Below are 24,443 nucleotides of genomic sequence, written 5' to 3'. Positions count from 1 at the left end.
GAGAGGGTTTTACCTGTGATTGGGCTATATCCACTATATTTTGTTGAATTTTCCATTCAAGGGCATTGGTGTTTCCACATCAGGCCGTGATGGAACCAGTCAATATACTCTCCACTGCGCATCTATAGAAGTTTGTTGAAGTTTTGGATGCCATACTGAATCTTCTCAAACTTCTGAGGAAGTAGATGTCTTATACCCATAACCCCGATGAGCATGATTGCTTGTGAATATCCTCAGCTGCATATTGTAGATGTTGACGGCGCACTAACAATGAAATATTACAGTCACACTGTAAGATAAGAAAACTTCCAGTGTTAATTTTGTGACTCTGGGTAGAAAGTATATTTGACATGCCAGATATCAAATATGTTTAGAGAATTCAGTGTGCCAGTTAAGATAGTAATTTGAACATCATTGCAATGGATCATTTAATAATGGCTGTAATTTGTCTTTTCTATTAAAACAGAAGATTCTGGAATATATTTTCCATCGGTGAAAAAGAATCCAGAAAAGTATTTACTCCGTTGCTCAGAATCAGTGAAAGATTGGCTGAGGAGACTGAAAAATGCTGGAAAAGTGTTGCTGCTGATCACCAGCTCGCACAGTGACTACTGCAGACTGCTCTGTGAGCACATTCTAGGGTGAGTACAGAAACCCAACGTAGCCTAATGGCAAAGGACAACCTATTAGTTCAAAGTACATTTATTGTCAAAGTGTGTGTACCAGATACAAGCCTGAGATTCATCTCCTTACAGGCAGCCACAAAACAAAGAAACACATTAGAATCTACGAAGAACCTCACATAGCAAAGACCGTGAAACATCCAATGTGCGCAAAAAACAAATTGTGCGAACAATTAAAAAATAAATACTGCACAGAACATGAAACCGTAGAGTCCCTGAAAATGGTCCACAGCCACTGAGACACGTGCTGATAGCTACAGGCCACAGCTGCAGAGTCAGTTTAATGCTGGGCTGCGTAAAGCCTCATCGAGTAGTGGGCTGAACACTGATTTGTACTTAAGCCTCAGCCTTGGTTAACCTTTTTAATCGAGCTCCATGTTTAAATCTGTTACTTGATTTACTTTTCCTTGTAGATCACTAAGCACTCCCTTCTTCATTCTTTTTTGTTGATGTTATTATTAAATACTTCACATGTTTGCTTCTGCAGAGATCTCCAGATTTGAGTCTCCTCTCTCCTGCTTATAACTTTGGTACAGGATTGTGACCCAGTCACCTTACAATGCTGTAAACATAAAGAAGAGTGGGTAGTGGAGCATATTAAACGGATGTGCTGAATTTTGTTGGGATTGTGTCTTCTTTATCATCCACCAGTGATCCATTGAACTCATCCCACTGTTCAAGATGAGTCTAATTCAGTATGTGCTATGGCTAAAATTTGCAGGGCAATTAAGATTCAGATTCATTTATTTATTACGGGGAAGCATACAGTGAAATGTGTCGCTTGTGTTAACAAGCAGGATAGCCTAAAGATATGAACATTACAAGCAACTAAACAGCAACAGCAAAACAAGCCTCTTTCCTCCCTCTCACACACCATCCACACAGACACTTTTCCCTCCCTCTCTCACACACACACACACACACACACACCCATCCACACAGACACTCATCCCTCCCTCCCTCCCTCCCACCCTCCCACACATCCATCCACACAGACACTCTTCCCTCACTCCGTCACTCCCTCACTCCCACACACCCATCCACACACTCTTCCCTCACTCTTTCCCTCCCACACACCCATCCACACAGACACTCTTCCCTCACTCTCTCCCTTCCACACACCCATCCACACAGACACTCTTCCCTCACTCCCTCCCATATACCCATCCACACACTCTTCCCTCACTCCCTCACTCCCACACACCCATCCACACACTCTTCCCTCACTCCCTCACTCCCACACACCCATCCACACACTCTTCCCTCACTCCCTCCCACACACCCATCCACACACTCTTCCCTCACTCCCTCACTCCCACACACTCATCCACACAGACACTCTTCCCTCACTCTCTCCCTCCCACACACCCATCCACACAGACACTCTTCCCTCACTCTCTCCCTCCCACACACCCATCCACACAGACACTCTTCCCTCACTCCCTCCCATATACCCATCCACACACTCTTCCCTCACTCTCTCCCTTCCACACACCCATCCACATAGACACTCTTCCTTCACTCTCTCCCTCCCACACATCCATCCACACACTCTTCCCTCACTCCCTCCCATATACCCATCCACACACTCTTCCCTCACTCTCTCCCTTCCACACACCCATCCACATAGACACTTTTCCCTCACTCCCACACACCCATCCACACAGACACTCTTCCCTCACTCTCTCCCTCCCACACACCCAACCACATAGACACTTCCCTCACTCTCTCCTTCCATCCCACACATCCATGCACACAGACAGTCTTCCAAACCCAGGACACTCCTTTGGGCCTCCAACACTGACTAATTGTCTTTGTACTTAACTATCACCAATACAGTATAGTCAATAATGGAATTTTCATTACAATTTCTTTATTTCTGTTCCTTTCACATTAAAAAAGACTTTTAAATTATGAAATATAATGCCATGCTTTGAGTAGAACTTTGCAACCTACGTTTTTGCCAGCCAATGTTGAGAACAGTATCTCCACTTCCCCACTTAAAGTCATCTTGTTATCTCCAACTATTCCATATGGCATTCATCAAGAGAATAACTAAGAAAAGCAATAAGACAATTTTAAAATCGGAATTATTCAGAGGTTAATATAATTTTCCTGTTTCAGATCAGACTCTCACTCAATGTTGCCCAGACACCAAATTTGATTCCTTCAGGCAAGTAGTTGGTTCACGTCACATCAGTGTAGCTGATGTTGTTGAAAAATAAAAAACCTTTGACTTCAATCACTTTCCCAGATGACATGGGCTATTAACCAGTTATTAGCCAGTTTTTAGGAAGTAGTTCCTCACAGGTCTATGCTTAATTGTCAGTCAGAGAAGTTGCAAGAATTCTTAATGTAGGAACAATCGTTATCACGCAAGCACCACTGTAGTGTAGCGGTTTGCACGGTGCTGTTACAACTTGGGGTGTCAGAGTTTCAAGTTTAATCCTTGCAACGTCTGCAAGAGGTTTGTATGGGCTTCCTGTGAGTGTGTGTGTTTTCTCCAGGGTGTTCCAATTTCCTCCCACAGTACAAAGACAAAGGTTATATGTTAATTGGTCATTGGAAATTGTCCTGTGATTCGGCTCGGGCTTAATAGGTGGGTTTCTGAGCAGTGTGACTCATTGGGCCAGAAAGGCTTGTTCCGTATTGTATGTCTCAATAAATAAATCTTTAGAGTGAAACCGGAGCACCCAGAGGAAAGCACGTGGTCACAGGGAGAACATACAAACTCCTTGCATACAGCAGTGGGAATGAACCCAAAAACACACACTAAGTCCTTCTATTCCCCAGTGTGCCCTCTTACATCTTCTCACTTGCCTATCACCTCCCCCTGGGTCCCTTCCTTCCCTTTCTCCAATGGTCCACTCTCTTCCCATATCACATTCCTTCCTCTCCAATCCTTTACCTTTCCCACCTACCTGTCTTCACTTATGACTTTCTAGTTATCCTCCCTCCCCTTCCCCCACCTTTTTATTCAGGTGCCTTTCCCCTTTCCATTTGTGAAAAAGGGTCTCAGCTGATAGAGGTGTATAAGATGATGAGAGGCATTGATCGTGTAGATAGTCAGAGGCTTTTTCCCAGGGCTGAAATGGTTGCCACAAGAGGACACAGATTTAAGGTGCTGGGAGTAGGTACAGAGGATATGTCAGGAGTAAGTTTTTTACGCAGAATAGTGAGTGCATGGAATGGGCTGCCGGCAACAGTGGTGGAGGCGGATACAATAGCATCTTTTAAGAGACTTTTAGATAGGTACATGGAGCTTAGAAAAATAGAGGGCTATGGGTAAGCCTGGTAATTTCTAAGGTAGAGAATGTTCGACACAACTTTGTGGGCTGAAGGGCCTGTATTGTGCTGTAAGTTTTCTATGTTTCTATGAAACGTCAACTGTTTGCTCTTTTCCACAGATGCTGCCTGACCTGTGGTGTTTCTTCAGCATTTTGTGTGTGTTGTTAAATGTTGGCGGTCAGGTCAGAAGTATGGAGAGTAATAAACAGTCGACATTTCGGGCTGGGAGCCCTCTTCAGGGTCCTGATACAGTATATTCCCTTACACAATAGTAATTTCTGCCATGTTCTTCCCCAATGTCCTGTCATAAATTTGCTGGATGATTGGCAGAGTCCCAGGAGAAATGATGTAAATGACGAACCATACCATTTTTCGAACGCTTTCCTGTTCTGCACCTGTGGTACCATGGAAATTTATTCTGATATTTGTAATGTAGTTGGACAGATTACAGCATTTCCCCAGGGTTTCTGCCAGTCTTCCACAAAATTGTACTGAGAGAGCAAATGAATCATTAAGGTATTTCTGTTTATGAAAGAATGCTTAGTAAAGTTTTGTTTCTTGGAAAGGGAAAAACCTTGAAATCATCTTTTGTTTCAGGATTATACTTTTCATTGCAATACTTGTCTTTATTCTTTGTGACCCACTAAACAAACCAATTTGCAAAGCATTTGTTTAAAGGTTCGGCTCCTTTCAGTTCACTAATTTCCATCCTTGAGCTGTATGCCTCCCTAATCCATCAGATGCATGTCCAGTGAAACCTGTCAGTTTCTGTTTCTGCTGTGTGCCTCCTGAAGGGGGGATATCGCATTGTATTGCAATGAGTAATGTATGGAACAGGAGTGATTTCAGAGAAATGTCGATGATGTGAAGTGCAGATGTTTCACAGCCATCGCAGTTATTACAGCCAAAGTTGAATAATCTGCTTTTATTGGTAAAAATTTTGGATACTCAGCCAGCGATTGCATTTGTGAACAATGCATACTGTATAGGAGGATGTGGCACATTAATCCATCCCGCCTGTTTTTAACATAGTTGCACCATTCTAGTATTACAGTACATCTAGTCATTATTGATGTGCAATCTAATTGTAACGTGAACAAAGACACTGAAGCTAGTGGATACAGAAGTGTCTTATTCAACAATGAGCAGCAGGCATCATATTGAGACACTCTTGGAGGAAGAGGCCTCATGACCCAATATTGCATAACATTTTATATGCTAAAGATCAAAAGTAACAGTAGGACAATTCTATAGTTACAATGTATCTACAATAATTTTTTTGAATTAGAGATTGTTTTCAAACACCTCATCTTTGCACCCACACTCCAGACTCCCAAAGTGAATGTTAATCCCCATTGACACTGGGCCACATTCATGCATATACAGACATCTGAGGTCTAAGTGGAGTGTTTCTTTGTTTGCGATTGACCCTCAACCTGCAGCTCCAGGAGGCTCATTGTTCTGAGCTACGTTTTAAATTCAATCTGCTTCCACATTCAAATCTGAGGACTGGCTGCTGTTAAATTTAACATTTGTTATATACCCTAGCTAATGAATATGGCCTAATACTAGTCAATATTCATTGTTCCATTTTCAAGAAGAGCCAAATAACACGTGAAAACCCAACGTATCAGCTCACATTGGCTTCACACAGCTGGAGCTATGCAGGTATGTGTGATAAATACTAGTTTTGCCAAAAATGTCCATGCGCCAAAATTGAATTCAAAAAGGAGCATTACATACAAGCTTTTGAATGTAGGCACAAGAGACCGTGGATACTGAAATTCTGAGTAACAAGCAATTTGCTGAAGGAACTCAGTAGGTTGAGCAGCATCTGTGAGCACAAAGGAATTGTCAAGATCTGCCCCTTCCCAACCAGTCTCAGTCCTGATATAGAGTTTCAAAGTTCAAAGTAAATTTATTATTGAAGTATGTATCTGTCACCATTCATTTTCTTGCAGACATTCACAGCAGGGAATGGTGGCAGGGTGGAGATACATCTCTACCAAAGGAGGTGTAAATGGCACCTCTTTCCTCTGCTAGCCTCGGGCAAGGTGTAGCACCTGCTTAGCCCACCCGATCAGGGTCACGTGAAAGGAATATGAGAGGATCATAGGACAGGAGGCCCAGGGAGAAAGAAAAGGGGGAGGGGGGAAACCCAGAGGATGGGCAAGGGGTATAGTCAGAGGGACAGAGGGAGAAAAATGAGAGAGAGAAAAAGAATGTGTGTATAAAAATAAATAACGGATGGGGTACGAGGGGGAGGTGGGGCATTAGCGGAAGTTTGAGAAGTCAACGTTCATGCCATCAGGTTGGAGGCTACCCAGACGGAATATAAGGTGTCGTTCCTCCAACCTGAGTGTGGCTTCATCTTTACAGTAGAGGAGGCCGTGGATAGACATGTCAGAATGGGAATGGGACGTGGAATTAAAATGTGTGGCCACTGGGAGATCATGCTTTCTCTGGCGGACAGAGCGCAGGTGTTCAGCAAAACGATCTCCCAGTCTGCGTCGGGTCTCGCCAATATATAGAAGGCCGCATCGGGAGCACCAGACACAGTATATCACCCCAGCCGACTCACAGGTGAAGTGTCACCTGGAAGGACTGTTTGGGGCCCTGAATGGTAGTGAGGGAGGAGGTGTAAGAGCATGTGTAGCACTTGTTCTGCTTACAAGGATAAGTGTCAGGAGGGAGATCGGTGGGGAGGGATGGGGGGAACGAATGGACAAGAGAGTCACGTAGGGAGCGATCCCTGCGGAAAGCAGAGGGGGTGGGGAGGGAAAGATGTGCTTTGTGGTAGGATCCCGTTGGAGGTGGCGGAAGTTACGGAGAATTATATGTTGGACCCGGAGGCTGGAGGTGATAGGTGAGGACAAGAGGAACCCTATTCCTAGTGGGGTAGCGGGAGGATGGAGTGAGAGCAGATGTACGTGAAATGGGGGAGATGCGTTTGAGAGCAGAGTTGATGGTGGAGGAAGGGAAGCCCCTTTCTTTAAAAAGGGAAGACATCTCCTTCGTCCTGGAATGACAAGCCTCATCCTGAGAGCAGATGGGGCGGAGACAGAGGAATTGCGAGAAGGGGAAGGCATTTTTACAAGAGACAGGGTGAGAAGAGGAATAGTCCAGATGGCTGTGAGAGTCAGTAGGCTTGTAGTAGACATCAGTAGATAAACTGTCTCCAGAGATAGAGACAGAAAGATCTAGAAAGGGGAGGGAGGTGTCGGAAATGGACCAGGTAAACTTGAGGGCAGGGTGAAAGTTAGAGGCAAAGTTAATGAAGTCAATGAGCTCAGCATGTGTGAAGGAAGCAGCGCCAATGCAGTCGCCGATGTAGTGAAGGAAAAGTTGGGGACAGATACCAGAATAGGTTTGGAACATAGATTGTTCTACAAAGCCAACAGAGATTATTAAGAGTAACATTAACTACAGTCCAAACCATAAACTGTGTCCATTAAACCTTGCCCAAAACCCAAGACTTCAGCACCAGGTTCCGACAGCATTGAGTGAGTGGGAGAGAGAGAGAGATCAAATGCAGGGACCTTGCTCCTGGAGCAGCTGATGAGAGCAAAATAGAGACTGGTCACTCGCAGATAGATGGTTCTGAACACCCACTTGCCTTCTGCTTTCACTCTTGTTAATTTCAATCTTCCGCAGTGCTTTAATCAGCGAGATCGGTGAGAAGTGGAGTCGATCATGGGCATTTAGTGACACATGTGACATAAATCTGCAAGCAGATAAATCTACCTGTTTAAGTAGAGAAGAAGCATATTAGTACAGTTGCTGAACTACATGGATGAATTGGTTTGGAAAATAATGGATATAGTAATCTGGAACTTTAAGAGCCAAACAGAGCAGCTCCCATGCTGAGGTCTTCAGTGCCACAGTAATGAGATTACTGTGGCATAAATGCTGCGTGATGTGATTTGCTGGAATTTATTGTCCTTGTGAGTAGAATTTTCAATACTTCCCAGAAAAGGTATTTTCATATAAAATGAAGCGTTTCAGTAAATAGGAAACCCATTATCGGTCAACCTTGTTATTGGCGAGTCCAGGGTGTTAGGTTCGAAGGTCCAACTCATGACCCTGAGGTGAAGTCTGAGGTTGGAAGCCTGATGTCTGTGAGTCCGGGGCCAAGGACTGGAGGCCCAGAGGTGGCCTGTTCTAGCTTGGAGACCTGTCTTTGTGTGTGTGAATTGGCAGCTGGGTGGATGGGAAAAGGGATTGTTTTGCTGTTGTTTTGTTTTTTGATTTGTTGTTTGTGTTGTTCGCTCAATATTGTGGGCAGGCTATGCTGGCAGTGGAATGTGTAGCAACACGTGTGAGCTACCCACAGCACATCCTTGGTTGTATTATTGTTAATACAAATGATGCATTTCACTGTATGTTTCGATATACATGTGATAAATACATTTGAATCTGATTCCGAACCTGAAACAAGAACAGCCAACAAAGGTGTCCGACTCAGTAATTATGAATCAGAATATCATTAGCATGTCTTGTGAAATTGTTGTTATATGGAGCAGTACATTGCAATACATAATAATAAAAGCTGTCAATTACAGTACGAGTAAAGTCACTAAATAATTACCATCGGCAAATCACTTGTAGTAACTAAGGAAACAACATATTGTTACACTAAGTTCAAGAGTGCCTACCGTGCTTTCCCACACCCACACTTCAGAAAGTCTGATCACCTGGCTGTTCTTCTACTCCCTGAAGACTACAGCACCATGAGTGTGGACCAAGAAGTATGGACAAGGGAAACACAGGTATGCTTACAGGACTGGTTTGAATCGATGGACTGGACTGTATTCAGAGATTTCTCTTCAAATCTGGATGAGTATGCCCCAGTTGTTGCTGACTTCATTAAAACCTGTAGCGATGAATGTGTGCCTACGAAAACTTGCACCAAGTAGTTCTTCCCATATTTAACCTAGTACTGAATGTCCATTAAGAATGTTAAAAAAAAAATCAAAAGTACTGTTCGCCCACTTGAAAACCTCTCCTGAGCTTCATCAAGAAGATTTAATTGTGCAGAGCAGTGGTGCTAGATGGTGGGTAGTTGGAGAGAGGATGTGATGGAAAAGTGTGAGAGGAAGAGAAATGCAGCATGTCCTGTGAACAGTGAAGATAGCCAGGAAGATTGTGGTGTTCCCTTTCTGACTTCTGCTTCCCTGTGTTTTACCCACCCAATATTTGAAGGCCTAGACAGAGTAGACATGGGGATGATGTTTCCAATAGTGGGGGAGTCTCGGATCAGAAGGCAAAGCCTCAGAATAGAAAGATGCCCCTTTTGAACAGAGATGAGGAGGAATTTCTTTAGCCAGAGGGTGGTGAATCTGTGCAATTCATTGCCATGGACACTTGTGGAGGCCAAGTCATTGGATATATTTAAAGTGGAGGATGATAGGTTCTTGATTAGGCATCAGAGGTTACAAGGAGAAGGCAGGAAAATGGGGTTAAGAGGGAAGATTAATGGAATGACAGAGCAGACTCATAATACCATAAACTATAGGAGCAGAAGTAGGCAATTCAGCCTATTGAGTCTGGGCTGATTCAATTCTTCCAGTCATCCCCATTCCCCTGCCTTCTCCCCATACCCTTTGATGCCCTGGCTAATCAAGAACCTATCTATCTCTGCCTTAAATGCACCCAAATGACTTGGCCTCCACAGCCACTAGTGGCAACAAACTCCACAGGTTTACCACCCTCTGACTAAAGTAATTTCTCCACATCTCTGTTCTAAATGGATGTCCTTCAATCCTGAAGTCATACCCTCTTGTCCTAGACTCCTCTACCATGGGAAATAATGTTGCCATATCTAATCTGTTCAGGTGTTTTAACATTCAGCATGTTTCTATGAGATCCCCCATCATTCTCCTGAACTCCAGGGAATACAGCCCAAGATCTGTCAGACGTTCCTCATATGGTAACCCTTTCATTCCGGGAATCATTCTCGTGAATCTTCTCTCATTCGACTCGAGAGACCAAATGGCGAAATTCTACTCCTATGTCTTGTGGTCTTATTGCCTTACCAGAGTACAACAGATAGAGCCCAGCAGGCTTTGTGAAGCCGTTGCACATGATGCCATTGATGATATTTGCACTGCTTTGCAGTCACTGTGTATCAATGTTCACCTACAGAGGAACATCCACGGATTCTACTCCCAATAGATCTAACACCACCCAGTGATGCCTCCAGATTCACCAGAGCAATTGAAAAACTAGGCAAAGCTTGACTGAAGTTCTTGCTAATGACTACAGTGAATAACATATTGGAACAGTCCTGACGAAGGGTCTCGGCCTGGAACGTCGACTGCGCCTCTTCCTATAGATGCTGCCTGGCCTGCTGCGTTCACCAGCAACTTTGATGTGTGTTGCTTGAATTTCAGGCATCTGCAGAATTCCTGTTGTTATATTGGAACAGCATTAGGTCCCATGATAGGAAACACCCTCTCCACATCCATGCTATCTAGACCTTGAATGTGCGTGCAGTGTTTACTGCTACATGTTACTGCACAGAAACACAGAACGTTTTGTGGAAGCTAGAAATCTTGAGTAATATGTACAAAGTATTGGAGAAACTCAGCAACTGAGGCAGCATCTATGGTGAGGAATAAAGAGTCAACGTTTTGGGCCAAGACCCTTCATCAATACTCAAGAGGAGGAGGGCAGAAGCTAGAATAATAAGATGTGCGAGAGGGATGAGTACCAGTTGGCAGGCAGTAGGTGAGACCAGGTGAGGAGGAAGGTGGAGGGTGGGGAAGAGGGGAATGAAGTGAGAATCTGAGAGGGCCTAGGTCAGGGATTCCTAACCTGGGATCCATAGATCCCTTGGTTAATGATATGGGTCCATGACATACAAAGGTTGGGAACCCCTGGCCTAGATGCAAAAGGTTGAAGGAGGAATCTAGTGGTAGAGGACAACGGACTATAGAATAAAGTGAAGGATGTGGGGAATCAGAAGGAGATAATGGGCAGGTTGTGAGGGTGGGAGAAGAGAAAGTGTGAGAAGGCCACCAGAGTGGTGAAAAATAGAAAAAAAGTTGGGAGGGGTCAGAAATAGAGTGGAGTGGTAACCAAAGATTAGAGCGATCAATATTTATTCCATCAGATTGCTGACTACACAAGAGAATATGTAATAGAACACTGGTGTGCTGGAGCCAGTCTGATGCTGAGGTAACTGAGGTCTGTGTGGTCGTCAGCAGAGCTGCTGATTAGACCTGTTGTGCTGTGCTGAATAACGATATGAGTTCTGGAATTGGTTCATAAATTCATGTGTACCAAGATACAGTGAAAAGTTTGTCTTGCATACTGTTCATGCAAATCAGGTACTGTCGAGTCCCTGCATTAAGGTTGAACAATGTAAAACAATAACAATGCAGAATGAAGTGTAAAAGACAAGGTGCAGTGCAGCTAAATAATGAAGCACAAGTTAGACTGTGAGGTCAAGAGTCCATTTTATCATCCAAGAGATTGAAAATCTTGTTGAATGGTACCACAACAACCTCTCACACAACATTGGCAAAGACAAACCACGGGAGGAAAATAAACAGAGGTACGTGAGACAGTCCTTATTAGGGGAACAGACGTGGAGAGGATCAGTAACTTCAAATTCCTTGGCGTTTTAAAATCAGGGAGTCTGCCCTGGCACCAGCATGGAAGTGCCATTACACAGAAGATACAGCAGTGCCTCTATACTTTCTGGATGTTTGCGTAGATTTAGCATGTCATCTAAACCTTTGACAAACTTATATGGATGCTCGGTGGAGAGTATATTGATTGGTTGCATCATGGCCTGGTATGGAAATAGCCACATCCAAGAATGGAAGAGTCTTCACAATGTGATGAATACAGCCCAATTCATCACAAGCGAGGCCCTCCTCCCCACTGAGCACATCTACAAAGAGTGTTTCCACAAGAAAGCAGCATCCGTCATTAAGGACCGACCATCCAAGCCATACATTCTTCTTGCTGCTACCATTGGGAAGGAGGTACAGGAGTCTTAGGTCCAACACCACCAGATTCAGGAGCAGTTAATGTCCTTCAACAATCAGGCTCTCTTACCAATGTGGGCAGCTTCACACATCTCAACCCCGAACTGATTCCACAACCAATGAACTAATATACTAATTGACTAAACTTCTACAGTCATTTTGAGAAAAGACTTTCAAACATTCTGTATCCTCTGAGGGATAGACATTTGCTTTATCATTTCTTCCCTAAAAGGCTAAACTTTTATTTTGAGACTCTGGACTTGGGTGCTAGACGTGCCAGTCTATGGAAACATCACCTCTGCATTTGCTCTATAAATCCCTGTAAAAACATTGCATGTTCATTCTTCTAAACTGAGTAGAGTGTAGGTCCAGTCTGTATAGTCTCTCATCTTAGAGAAATTCTTTATCCCAGGATCAAGTTGGTGAACCTGGCATTAAATTATTCACTTTACTGGAAGATGTCAACTGACAGGAGGAAGGTAAATAGCATTCATTATTCAGGTAGTTTAAATATTTTTGTTTGATTTTTAGAGTGTTGATGTACTTTAAATGTAAGCATATTTTAACACTTCATTTTAGCTTGGTCCATGTGTAAGGGGGTTTCGTCTTTTATGTTACTGCGCAGGCTAATTAAAATGGCTTCTTTGTTTTGTTATACTTGGGAATGCTTCTTTGTTATGTTAAATGCTGAAAAAGTTCTTGCGCTAGCAGCTTGTTTTGGGTTAGGCTGTGATAAAAAGATATTACGAACCAATTGGGATAGTTGTTATGCTTTTGATGTATCTGGAAGATTTGTATGCGCGGGGTTTTGGAGGGAGAAAGCAGGAGAGAGAGGCAGAGGATGGACCAGGTGCTGTGATGTCCGCTAACAGGGTCGGACTCCGAGGAGGGCGTTTGGCGAGGAGACGGAGACGGACTTGTGTGGAGCGTCTGGTCGACCACCGTTGTTGGTCCCAGGCGGCCAGTCGAGGTGGTCCGAGGGGTCGCAGGGTGAAGATAAGAGTCCTGAGCTCCAACTGTTTGTGCACGAAGAGGTTGAACTTTGATAAGTGTGGCGCCTTTTATTTTCCTTTTATATTTTATTCTCTATTAATTATATAGTTCCAGTAATATCTATAAACTGTAAATCATTTGATCGTATCTGGTGTATTGTCTGTTATCTGGGCAGGGTGGGGTACATCACACAGCATCCACACAAACTAGTTACCCAGTTTGGCGGGGCCGAGGGCTGTTTCCCTGGATGACAGCGAGCCAAGCGACCCTGAGGTTGGCCAGGGGGGCTACACATGTATTACCGACTGTTTCGGAAGGCCATCAACACTCGGTAGTCACAGACACACTAACAACTTACTGACTCTGAGAGAGGATGAAGATTCATCAATGGTCAAAGTGGCTCTGGGTGTGCAGCAGACTATCTTTGCTGAGACAACCCTTTGCTTTCCTCTACCATGCTGAAATGCTGGGGGCAGATGACAGATGCAGACAGCTGATGATTTGGGTCAATCACTTATTGAGCACTTCTTGCAGATGGGGCTCGTCAGCTCATCCAGGAGAAACAAAACTGATCTCAAACCTATGTTGCCTTGCGGCTAAACCCACTCATGGGGAAGGAGTCCGGACTGAGTTCTACACTGACTGGCAACTCCTGTGATGTGGCTGGTGCCAAACTGTATTGGTCTGTGCTGTTCCTTTAGATACATTAGCTCCATGGAGAGGGGGAGCCTGCTGCATTGGCAACAGCTGGCTCTCCATATTGTATACTGCCCCGTGTTGTGTATTGACTGACGGCACCGCAACATCTAGGATGCAACATCCATGGTTGACCTTGACCTTATTATTAAGCAACCAACATTGCAGTCGAAAGTTGGGTTAATCCCAAATTAAGAGCAGGTACATAGCTCTGTGGACTATCAAATATAGTTCCCCATACTATTGTGCAGCTGTAGATTTAAGCTGCATTTTTCACCCTTCACAGATTATCAACGTAGGACTCTTCAAACTACTGAGCGATATTAATTGCAGTAATTGGGCCGATCTGTGATTTTACATCACCTGTCTTAAGTTCCTTGAAGATCAAGTTCATTCCACCATTGTTCATGCAATTTGACAGTATCAAAAGTGCAGAAGTTTAGCCACTAATCAAGTTAGAATAACATCAGCTGTGAATCTTACCTTGCTTTGACTGGAGTTGTTAACATATGGAATGTTACAATGAACTTTGATATAAGATAAGATTATAATATTAGGTTTATTTCTACATCAAAACATTGTAACATGCAGTGAAATGTATTGTTTCCTTCAAATCAAATTAGCAAGGATTTTGCTTTACAGCCCGCAACTGCCACCATGCTTCCAGCACCAACATAGCATGCCCACAACTCACTAACCATATCTGTAAATTTTTTGGAATGTGGGAGGAAACTGGAGCACCCAGTGGAAACCCATGTAATTAGAGGGAGAACGTACAAACTCCTTACAGACAGTGGCAGGAATTGAACCCAGATCAGGGATCGTTGGCACTGAATGCATTAAAGCATGCAGATGTGATCAAGAGGTTCATTTGTTGTTCAAACCAGATATCAGAATGGGGGAAGAAATGTGATCTAAATGACTTTGACTGTAGAATGATTGTTGATGCCAGATGGGGTGGTTTGAGTATCTCAGAAACTGCTGATCTCCTGGGATTTTTACTGTCAGGTCTCCAGAGCTTACAGAGAATGGTGCAAAACACACAAAAAAATTAGTGAGCGGCAGTTCTTTGGTCGAAAATGCCGTGTTATTGAGAGAGGTCAGAGGAGTATGGCCATGTTGGTTCAAGCTGACAGGAAGGTGAAGTAACTCAAAAAACTACGTGTTACAACAGTGGCGTGCATAAGAGCGTCACCGAATGCACAACATGTCGAATGTTGAAGTGAATGGGCTACCATGAAGTCCATACAGATCAATGCATTACACAGTGCATTGAAGTAGTACAAGGTGAAACAATCACAGAGTGCAGAATAAAATGTTACAGTATAGCCAAAGTGCAGTGCAAGTAGACAGTATGGCGCAAGATAGATTGTGTGCCCATCTTATTGTGCTAGGTGACCCTTCAATACTCTTATAGTAGTGGGATAGAATCTGTCCTTGAGCCTGGTGGTATGTGCTTTCAGAATTTTATATCTTTTGTTCAGTGGGAAGAGGAAAAGAAAGAATGCCTGGAGTGGGTTGGGTTTTTGATTATGCTGGCAGTTTTACTTGTCACGTGTCCAGCAACAATGGATATGAAATTAGAAACCATAGAAAAACTACAGCACAGAAAGAGGCCCTTTGGCCCTTCTTGGCTGTGCCGAACCATTTTCTGCCTAGTCCTACTGACCTACACACGGACCATATCCCTCCATACACCTCCCATCCATGTATCTGTCCAATTTATTCTTAAATGTTAAAAAAGAACCCACATTTACCACCTCGTCTGGCAGCTCATTCCACACTCCCACCACTCTCTGTGTGAAGAAGCCCCCCCGATGTTCCCTTTAAACTTTTCCCCCTTCACCCTTAACCCATGTCAATCATGGGCTGATCCAATTCTTCCAGTCATCCCCCACTCCCCTGCCTTCTCCCCATACCCTTTGATGCCCTGGCTAATCAAGAATCTATCTACCTCTGCCTTAAATGCACCCAATGACTTGGACTACACAGCTGCTCATGGCAACAAATTCCACAGATTTACCACCCTCTGACTGAAGTAATTTCTCCGCATCTCTGTTCTAAATAAATGTCCTTCAATCCTGAAGTTGTGCCCTCTTGTCCTAGATGTTAGGGATAGGTTTGATATGTTATAGGGTTATAGAATCATAGAAAAATACACACCGAAACGGGTCCTTCAGCTCACCTGGTTCATGCCGAACCATTTAAGCTAACTACTCTCATCAACCTGCTCCAGGACCATAGCCTTCCATATCTCTACCATCCATGTACCTATCCAAATTTCTCTTAAACATTGAAGTCAAACGTGCATGCACCAATTGCGCTGGCAGCTTGTTCCACACTCTGATGACTCTCTGAGTGAAGAAGTTTCTCCTCATGTTCCTGTTAAACTTTTCACCTTTCACCCTTAACCCATGACCTCTGGTTGTAGTCCCACCCAAATTCAGTGGAAAAAGCCTGCTTGCCCTAGCTTTACCCCATCTTTAGCCCTCATAACTTTGTATACTTATACAGTATCAGATCTCCCCTCAATCTTCTACATTCCAAGGAATAAAGTAATAACTTATTCAATCTTTCCTTATAACTCACAGTCACTATATTATTGAAGGTTCTGTCTAGCACATGCTCAGTGAGTCAGTCTTTGTCCTCCAACTTTTTTATCCTAGACATTGTATGAAACAGGTTCAGAGGGGTCATAAATTATCCATGTTGGAATGGCAGAGCAGACTCAATTGGCCAAATGACCTAATTCTGCTCCTGTGTCTTATGGTCTTATGGTCTAAATGATACTAACTCAGTGATTTAAAAAAAAATATGATATGGGACCTGCCTACCATCCATTAAGTTTTTTACGCAGAAAGTGGTGAGTGCGTGGAATGGGCTGCCAGCAACGGTGGTGGAGGTGGATACGACAGGGTCTTTTAAAAGACTCCTGGACAGGTACATGGAGCTCAAAAAATAGAGAGCTATGGGTAACCCTAGGTAATTTCTAAGGTGAGGACATGTTCAGCACAGCTTTGTGGGCTGAATGGCCTGTATTGTGCTGTAGGTTTTCTAGGTTTCTATTTTCTATGTTTTTTTTTACTGAAATTGACCCTTTAACTTCTGTAAGGGAACATACTAGGTATTTTGGAAAACTTGCATGAATGGTAGAAGAGAGAGAAGTGGGAATGTGTCTGTGAAGGACCAATAGAAGATAGTGCCAGTAGAGATTTTTACAATTCTTGCTAATTTCCCTTTGTTTCTATTTCTTCTGCTTCACTTACCATCCCTTCAATTACTCCCTGCATCTCCTATGTGTCTTTAATGGTTCGTTTTTCACCATGGTGTTTGATACGTCACATTTATCCATTCAGCATTTCTTATTCAAACTTCTTTTTCCATTTAAGTACCGTATGGACGTATGTGAGTGTGTGTGTTTTCTTCTGTTCCTTTCATTTCGTTCCTGTTGAAGTGCTGTTCATCTTCCTCAGAAGAACGTCCTCAGTCCCAGCATCCTTGGCTGCTTTATTGATGCCTTTCTCCCTGTCATGCCCTTCATGACGTCTGTGTTCAACACCAAGTACAACTCAGTCACAAAGTGCCAGTGCATCCGCCTTCAGCAGGGTCACAACAACGGTCAAGGTTGGATTGATGAGTGAATACATGCCGCAGATGAAAATCAAACAGATGATTCAGTCATTTCCCCTTGACCTTGAATCGACCCACTACTGAATATTTCATCAGCAATGCTTTGAGATCAGCAGCATAATTTTTATCAGATAATTATTTCAAAATCTTGTGCTTTTTAAAATAGCAAAAAAATCACTATCCTTTAAACATTACTGGTATTTCAGCTCTTATTTGGTTTCATGTTATTCCACAATTTCTAAAAATATTAAAATGTTATGCTTTCTTCCTGCTTTGTAGCCTAAGAATTGGCTGCTATAATAAGCTATTGCTGTGGAAATCTTAGGAGGCACTTCTTCACTGTGAGGGAGGTGCGTGTGTGGAACGAACTGCCAGTGAAGTGCTAGATGGAGGTTGAATTGACTTTATTATTTACATCCTTCATATACACGAGGAATAAAAATCTTTATGTTATGTCTTTGTCTAAATGTGCAATGGGCAATTTATAGTCATTTGTAATAAATAGTATGTGCAAAAGGACTGTCAGTATAACATAGAAATACAATTGTATCAGCGTGAATTAATCAGTCTGATGGTCTGGTGGAAGAAGCTGTCCCGGAGCCTGTTAGTTCTGGCTTTTATGCTGAGGTACTGTTTCCTGGATGGTAGCAGCTGGAACAGTTTGTGTTTGGGGTGACTCGGATCCCCAATGATCCTTTGGGCTCTTGTTATGAACCACAATGTAGTTACAATCATATTACAAAAGAAACAGAGGTACCTATCTGAAATACAGTATGCAAACAATATATACACATTCACACATACTCCTTACTCTGCCATGTATGGCGGGAAAGGCACCATAAAGGACCCATTATTAGAATATACGGGTGAAGACAGAGAAGTGTGTACTCTCAGCACAGCAACAGTAGAATGACAAGGCAATGTTTGTTTGTTGTGTGTGTGTGTGTGTGTGTGTGTGTGTGTGTAAGAGGTGTGTTTACCACATGTTCTGCATAGCACAGTTCCTTTCTTCTACACCCATTATGAATGCATGTATCCACATTTGTAATGGAAAATGCCTGTGCAAAGCATGCCAGACTGCACTTACACTCTTCTCATTGAGTTTATGCGCTGCAGGGCTGTCATTCTCAGGATGATTGAACAACATTGTGACAGGGGGACATGGGCTATAAATGTTTATCTAATAAAAGTGCAAAAATAAAACCAGAATGTGTAATTTTAGAATAAAGCCTGAATCACAGCTGCACTTTGTCAAAATCATAAAGTCGACCTGGTACGTTAGCAAAGATTCTTGCTAATTTCTGTAGATATAACGTGGAGAGCATTTTGACTGGTTGCATCACCACCTCCTATGGAGGCTTCATTGCACAGGATCAGAAATTTGTTCTATGATTCCCTTGGATGTCAGAAAGAGTTTCAGGAACAGTAAGAGGTTCTCTCAATCTGTATAACAAACAGGAACATTGGATTAAAAACAATTGTGACTAATGAAGAACAGTGTCTGCCTGAAAGCCGCTGATCCACAGACATTTGCGCAACTAACTCAAATGGAAATATCCAGCAAGCCAGCTAATATCTGTGGAAAGAAACACAGAGTTACAGGGAATCAATTTACAGGGAACTTCCAGCAATTCTGTAGCAAGCTGTTGGCAATTACCCCTCACTTAAGCCAGCTGGACTGAAAGCAACATTTCCAAAGATCCTAACCAAGCCTGGCTTGTGATTTTCCAGCCGCAGTCCACAGCTGACCACCACATGGAATCCAACAGGTCAGCCTGAACTACTGGGTTAAAAAATACACGTGGACTAAGATGTTAACAGTCCTGTGCTATCACCAGTGGGATCATCAGTTGATCTGCCACCTGTCTTCAGGAGTTTTGGCCCGCTTATGATCAAGACTCCCTCGACTACTGTAATTGCTTACCCCAGCACCTGGAAACCTACCTGCTGAACCTGTGCCACAGAACACCTGGAAACACATATATCTGAGTGAAGATACCGCAGCAGCAAGAAGAGAGGGTAGATTGATTGATTGACTGATTTATTGAGCTACAACGCAGAATAGACCCTTCTGGCCCTTTGTATCACGGCCTCCAGCAACCCCAATTTAACCCTAGCCTAACCACGGGACAACTTACAATGACCAATTATCCTACCGACCAGTAGGTCATGGTACTGTGGGAAAAAACCCATGCAGTCATGGGGACAACATTCAAACACCTTACAGACGTCAGCAGGAACTGAACCTGGGTGGCTGGTACTGGAAGGCGTTGTGTTAACCACAATGCTACTGTGCCTTCGCCAATAAGATAGATTAGCTTTATTTGTCACATGAACATTAAAACATCAAAACAACGCGAAGTGCATCATTTGCCTCAACGACCAACAGCATCCAAGAATGTGCTAGAATGAGCCCGCCAGTGTCACCACGCTTCCTGTGCCAACATAGCACACCCACAACTTACTAACCCTAACCCGAACCTAATCATCTTTGGAATGTAGGAGGAAACCAGAGAACCTGGAGGAAACCCACACAGTCACGGGGAGAGTGTACAAACTCCTTACATATAGTTGAATCTCAATCAATCATCACTGGCACTATAAAGCAGTGCACCAACCACAATCATAAGACGTAGAGCAGAATTACGCTATTCAGATCATTGAGTCTGCTCTGCTATTTCATCATGGCTGATTTATTATCCCTCTCAACCCCATTCTCCTGCCTTCTCCCCGTAAACTTCGATGCCCTTACTAATTAAGAACCTCTCAATGTTTATTTTCAATATATCCAATGACTTGGCCTCTACAGCCGTCTGTGGCAATGAATACACAGATTCTCCATCCTCTGCTGAAGAAATTCTTCTTTATTTCTGTTGTAAAAGGAAATCCTTGTATTCTGAGCCTGTGCCCTCTGGGTCCAGATTCCCCCAATATTGGAAACATCCAATATCTAGGCATTTCAATATTCACAAGATTTCAATGAGATCTGCTATGTTACCGCACCACCCTGTATGTTTTCAATTATTCCTGCCAGCATTCACCACTCAGGTTCCATGTGCTTGCCAGGTCTGGTTCTTGCTGGTGTAAGTCCTGTGTGGTGTATGGAGAGGTGTCTCAAGAGAAGAAATGGGCTGATGTGGCCCATTTAAATGAACTAATAGTACAAAGATAGGTGGAGGAGAAGGTAGTGTTGAGGAAACAGAGATCCTGCAGAAAGACTTAGATCGTTTAGGGGAATGGACAAAGAAGTGGCAAATGAAATACAATTTTATCTGTGCTCAACTCTGGTCGCCTCACTATAGGAAGGACGTGGAAACCATAGAAAGGGTGCAGGGGAGATTTGCAAGGGTGTTGCCTGGATTAGGGAGCATGCCTTATGAGAATGGGTTGAGTGCACTCAGCCTTTTCTCTTTGGAGTGACAGAGGATGAGAGGTGACGTGATAGAGGTGTACAAGATAATGAGAGGCATTGATCATGTCGATAGTCAGAGGCTTTTCCCCAGGGCTGAATTGGCTAGCACGAGAGGGCATCGTTTTAAGGTGCTTGGAAGTAGGTACAGAGGAGGTGTCAGGGGTAAGTTTTTTTTTACGCAGACTGGTGAGTACGTGGAATGGGCTGCCGGCGGCGGTGGTGGAAGCGGAAACGATAGGGTCTTTTAAGAGACTCCTGGATGGCTACATGGAGCTTAGAAAAATAGAGGGCTGTGGGTCAAGCCTAGGTAGTTCTAAGGTAGGGACATGTTCAGCTCAGCTTTGTGGGCTGAAGGGCCTGTATTATGCTGTATGTTTTCAATGCTTCTATGTTTCTACAATGTTGGAAAATGTATGGTCATGCACTTTAGTGGAAGAAATAAATGGGCAGACTATTATTTAGATGGGGAGAGAATTCAAAATGCAGAGATGCAAAGGGACTTGGGAGACCTTGTGCAGGATACCCTAAAGGTTAACCCCCTAGGTTGAGTCGGTGGTGAAGAAGGTGAATGGAATGTTGGCATTCATTTCTGGAGGTATAGAATACAAGAGCAAGGATGTGATGTTGAGGCTCTATAAGGCACTCGTGAGGCCACATGGAGTATTGTGTGTAGTTTGGGTTCCTTATTTTAGAAAGGATATACTAACTTTGGAGAGGGTTCAGAGAAGATTCAGAAGAATGATTCCAGGAATGAAATGGTTACCGTATGAGGAACTGCTGGAGCTCTTGGGTTGTATTCCCTGGAGTTCAGGAGAATGAGGGGGGGGATCTCATAGAAACGTTCCAAATGTTGAAAGGCCTGACTAGATAAGATATGGCAAAGTTAATTCCCATGGCAGGGGTTTCTAGGACAAGAAGGTACGACTTCAGGGTTGAAGGACGTCCATTTAGAACAGAGATGCGGAGAAATTACTTTAGTCAGAGGGTGGTAACTCTGTGGAATTTGTTGCCACGAGTGGCTGTGGAGGCCAAGTCATTGGGTGTATTTAAGGCAGAGATAGATAGGTTCTTGATTAGCCAGAGCATCAAAAGGTATGGGGAGAAGGCAGGGGAGTGGGGATGACCAGAAGAATTGGATCAGTTATGATTGAATGGCAGAGAAGATTCGATGGGTCAAATAGCCTACTTCTGCTCCTATATCTTACGGTCTTATGGTCGTATGGCAAGCTGGTGCTGTGGCTTTGCTATCTGTAAGGCTTTTTATCCAGCTTTTACAGGCACAGGGATTGTTTGATAATAAATCTATGATCAAAGTATGTATGTCACCATGTACTTCCCTGAGATTTATTTTCTTGCAGACATTCACAGGAGAACAAAGAAATACAATAGAATCAATGAAAAACTACACATTGACGAACAAACTATGTGAAAAAGAAGGTGAAATGTGTAAATAAAGATGAGATATAGTAGATAGGTGTTTAATACTGAGAACATAAGTTGTAGAGTCTTTAAAAGTGAGTCTGTAGGTTGTGGGATCAGTTCAGTATTGAGGTGAGTGAAGTTATCCATCTCGGCCCGAAACCCTAACCCTACACCTTTGCCATAAATGCTGCCTGGCCTGCTGAGTTCCTCCAGCATTTTGTGTGTGTTGCTTGGATTTCCAGCATCTGCAGATTTTCTCATGGAAGTTATCCATGCTGGTTCGGGAGCATGATCATTCAAGGATAGTAACTGTTCCTGAAGCTGGTGGGGTGGAACTTATGGTTCATGCACTTCCTGCCAGATGACAGCAACAAGTAGAGAGCACAGCCTGGATGGTGAAGGACCTTTCGGCTGGCAAGTTCAAAATCCCAGATTACCAAAGCAATGAGGTTCTTTTAGCAACTTTTGGTCCCATGTTGCAAGATGCATGAAGCCTCTGACACTGTGGGAGTGAAATTATTTATACCATAGCTAATTAATAAATTGCCTATCTGATCAGTTCTGCTCTTGGTTTCCAGAGAGATTACTTACATTCTGTCTACTAAATTTGACCACACATCCAAACATATATCTTGGAAATGTACTGTGTTGATGAAAGTTTGCCATTAATCCTTTTTTCAATCTGTCAATATTAACTTTCAGAGTATTGAATTTCATTTTGTAGCTGTCTTAATATCACAAGTTATTTATGGAAATTCTACTTTCATAAACAAAATCCGTTATATATTGCAGAATAGAAATAAGGAAGTAGTGTCAAATGGAAACTCAGACAAGTGGATATATGCTGATACACTAGAAAAGGGGAAAGAGAAGGAGTTTTGTGGTTTTGATGCAGTTAAATTGTTTGTTCCCATGACAAGAGACACCTTGGATTTGAAATTTTATCGCTGCACCATAGAAAGCATTCTACCTGGATGCAGAACAGCTTTTATTCTCACTTGCTGTCTTCTGCCTGTCATCCATTCCGCTATCCATGCCAATATCTTTCCTGTAACGCTACAGAGTTTTGTCTTGTTAAGCAGCATCATGTGTGGCACCTTTATCAAACGCCTTCTGGAAATCCAAGTAAATTACATCCATGCCTCTCCTTTGTCTACCCTGCTTCTTACCTCCTCGAAGAATTCTTAATAGATTCATCAGGCAAGATTTCCCTTTACAGAAACCATCCTGACTTTGACTTATTTTATTATTAGTCTCCAAGTACCCTGAAACCTCATCTTTAATAATAGATTCCAACACTTTCCCAACCAATGAGGTTAGGCTAACTGGCCCTTAATTTCCTTCCTTTTGCCTTCCTGCCTTCTTAAAGAGTAGAGTGACATCTGCAATTTCCGGGACCATGACAGAATCAAGTGGTTCTTGAAAGATCATGACCAATGCATCCGTTATCTCTTCAGGAACCTCTCTCAGGACTCGGAGATGTGGTCCATCTGGCCCAGGTGATTTACGAACATTAAGACCTTTCAGTTTGCCTAGCACTTTTTCCTCAGTAATAGCAATGGCATTCACTTCTGCTCCCTGACATTCATGGACCTCTGGCACACTGCTAGTGTTTTCCACAGTGATGACAGATGCAAAGTTTATCTGCCTTTTCTTTGTCCCCCATTACTACCTCACCAGCATTATTTTCCAGTGGTCTAATATCAACTCTCACCTCCCTTTTACTCTTTATATAACTGAAAAAACTTTTAGTATCTTGCTTTATATTATTGGTCGGTTTGCCCTCATATTTCATCTTCTCTCCTTATAGCTTTTTTTAGTTACTTTTGCTACCTTATATGCCCTTTCTTTGGCTTTTATGCAGTCCTTAACTTCCTTTGTCAGCCACAGTTGCCTACCCCTGCCATTTGAGAACTTTTTACTCTGTGGAGCATATCTATCTTGTGCCTGCCTTGTGAACTATTCCCAGAAACTTCAGCCATCTCTGCTCTGCTGTCATCCCTGCCAGTATCCTCCTCCAATCCACCTAGGCAAGCTCATGTCTCTATCATTCCCTTTATTCCATTGTGATACTGATACATGTGACTTATGCTTTTACCTCTCAAATTGCAGTATGAATTCAATCATATTATGATCACTGCCTCCTGAGGGTTCCTTTATGTTAAGCCCCCTTAATAAGATCTGGGTATACAACATCCAATCTAAGGTAGACTGTCCCTGAGTAGACTCAAGCACAAGCTACTCTAAAAAGCCATCACGAAGACATTCAACAAATTCCCTCTATTGCAATCCAACACCAACCTGATTTTCCCAATCCCCTTG

The 24,443-nt window shown here is 43.1% G+C and overlaps 1 protein-coding gene across 1 annotated transcript in view; it reads left to right on the top strand.

Annotated features, from left to right (window-relative positions):
* Positions 1-24,443, top strand: part of nt5dc1 (5'-nucleotidase domain containing 1) — a 665,771-nt gene that overhangs the window by 468,300 nt on the left and 173,028 nt on the right. The window contains exon 7 of the mRNA XM_063033647.1: positions 467-641. Coding sequence (XP_062889717.1) covers positions 467-641 — 175 coding nt within the window. The remainder of the gene's footprint in view (positions 1-466; positions 642-24,443) is intronic.

This window comes from Mobula hypostoma, chromosome 2 (assembly GCF_963921235.1).
Source record: "Mobula hypostoma chromosome 2, sMobHyp1.1, whole genome shotgun sequence".
Classification (NCBI taxonomy): domain Eukaryota; kingdom Metazoa; phylum Chordata; class Chondrichthyes; order Myliobatiformes; family Myliobatidae; genus Mobula; species Mobula hypostoma.
Note: the sequence above shows the minus strand (reverse complement) of the source record. Positions and strands in the feature narration are given on the sequence as shown.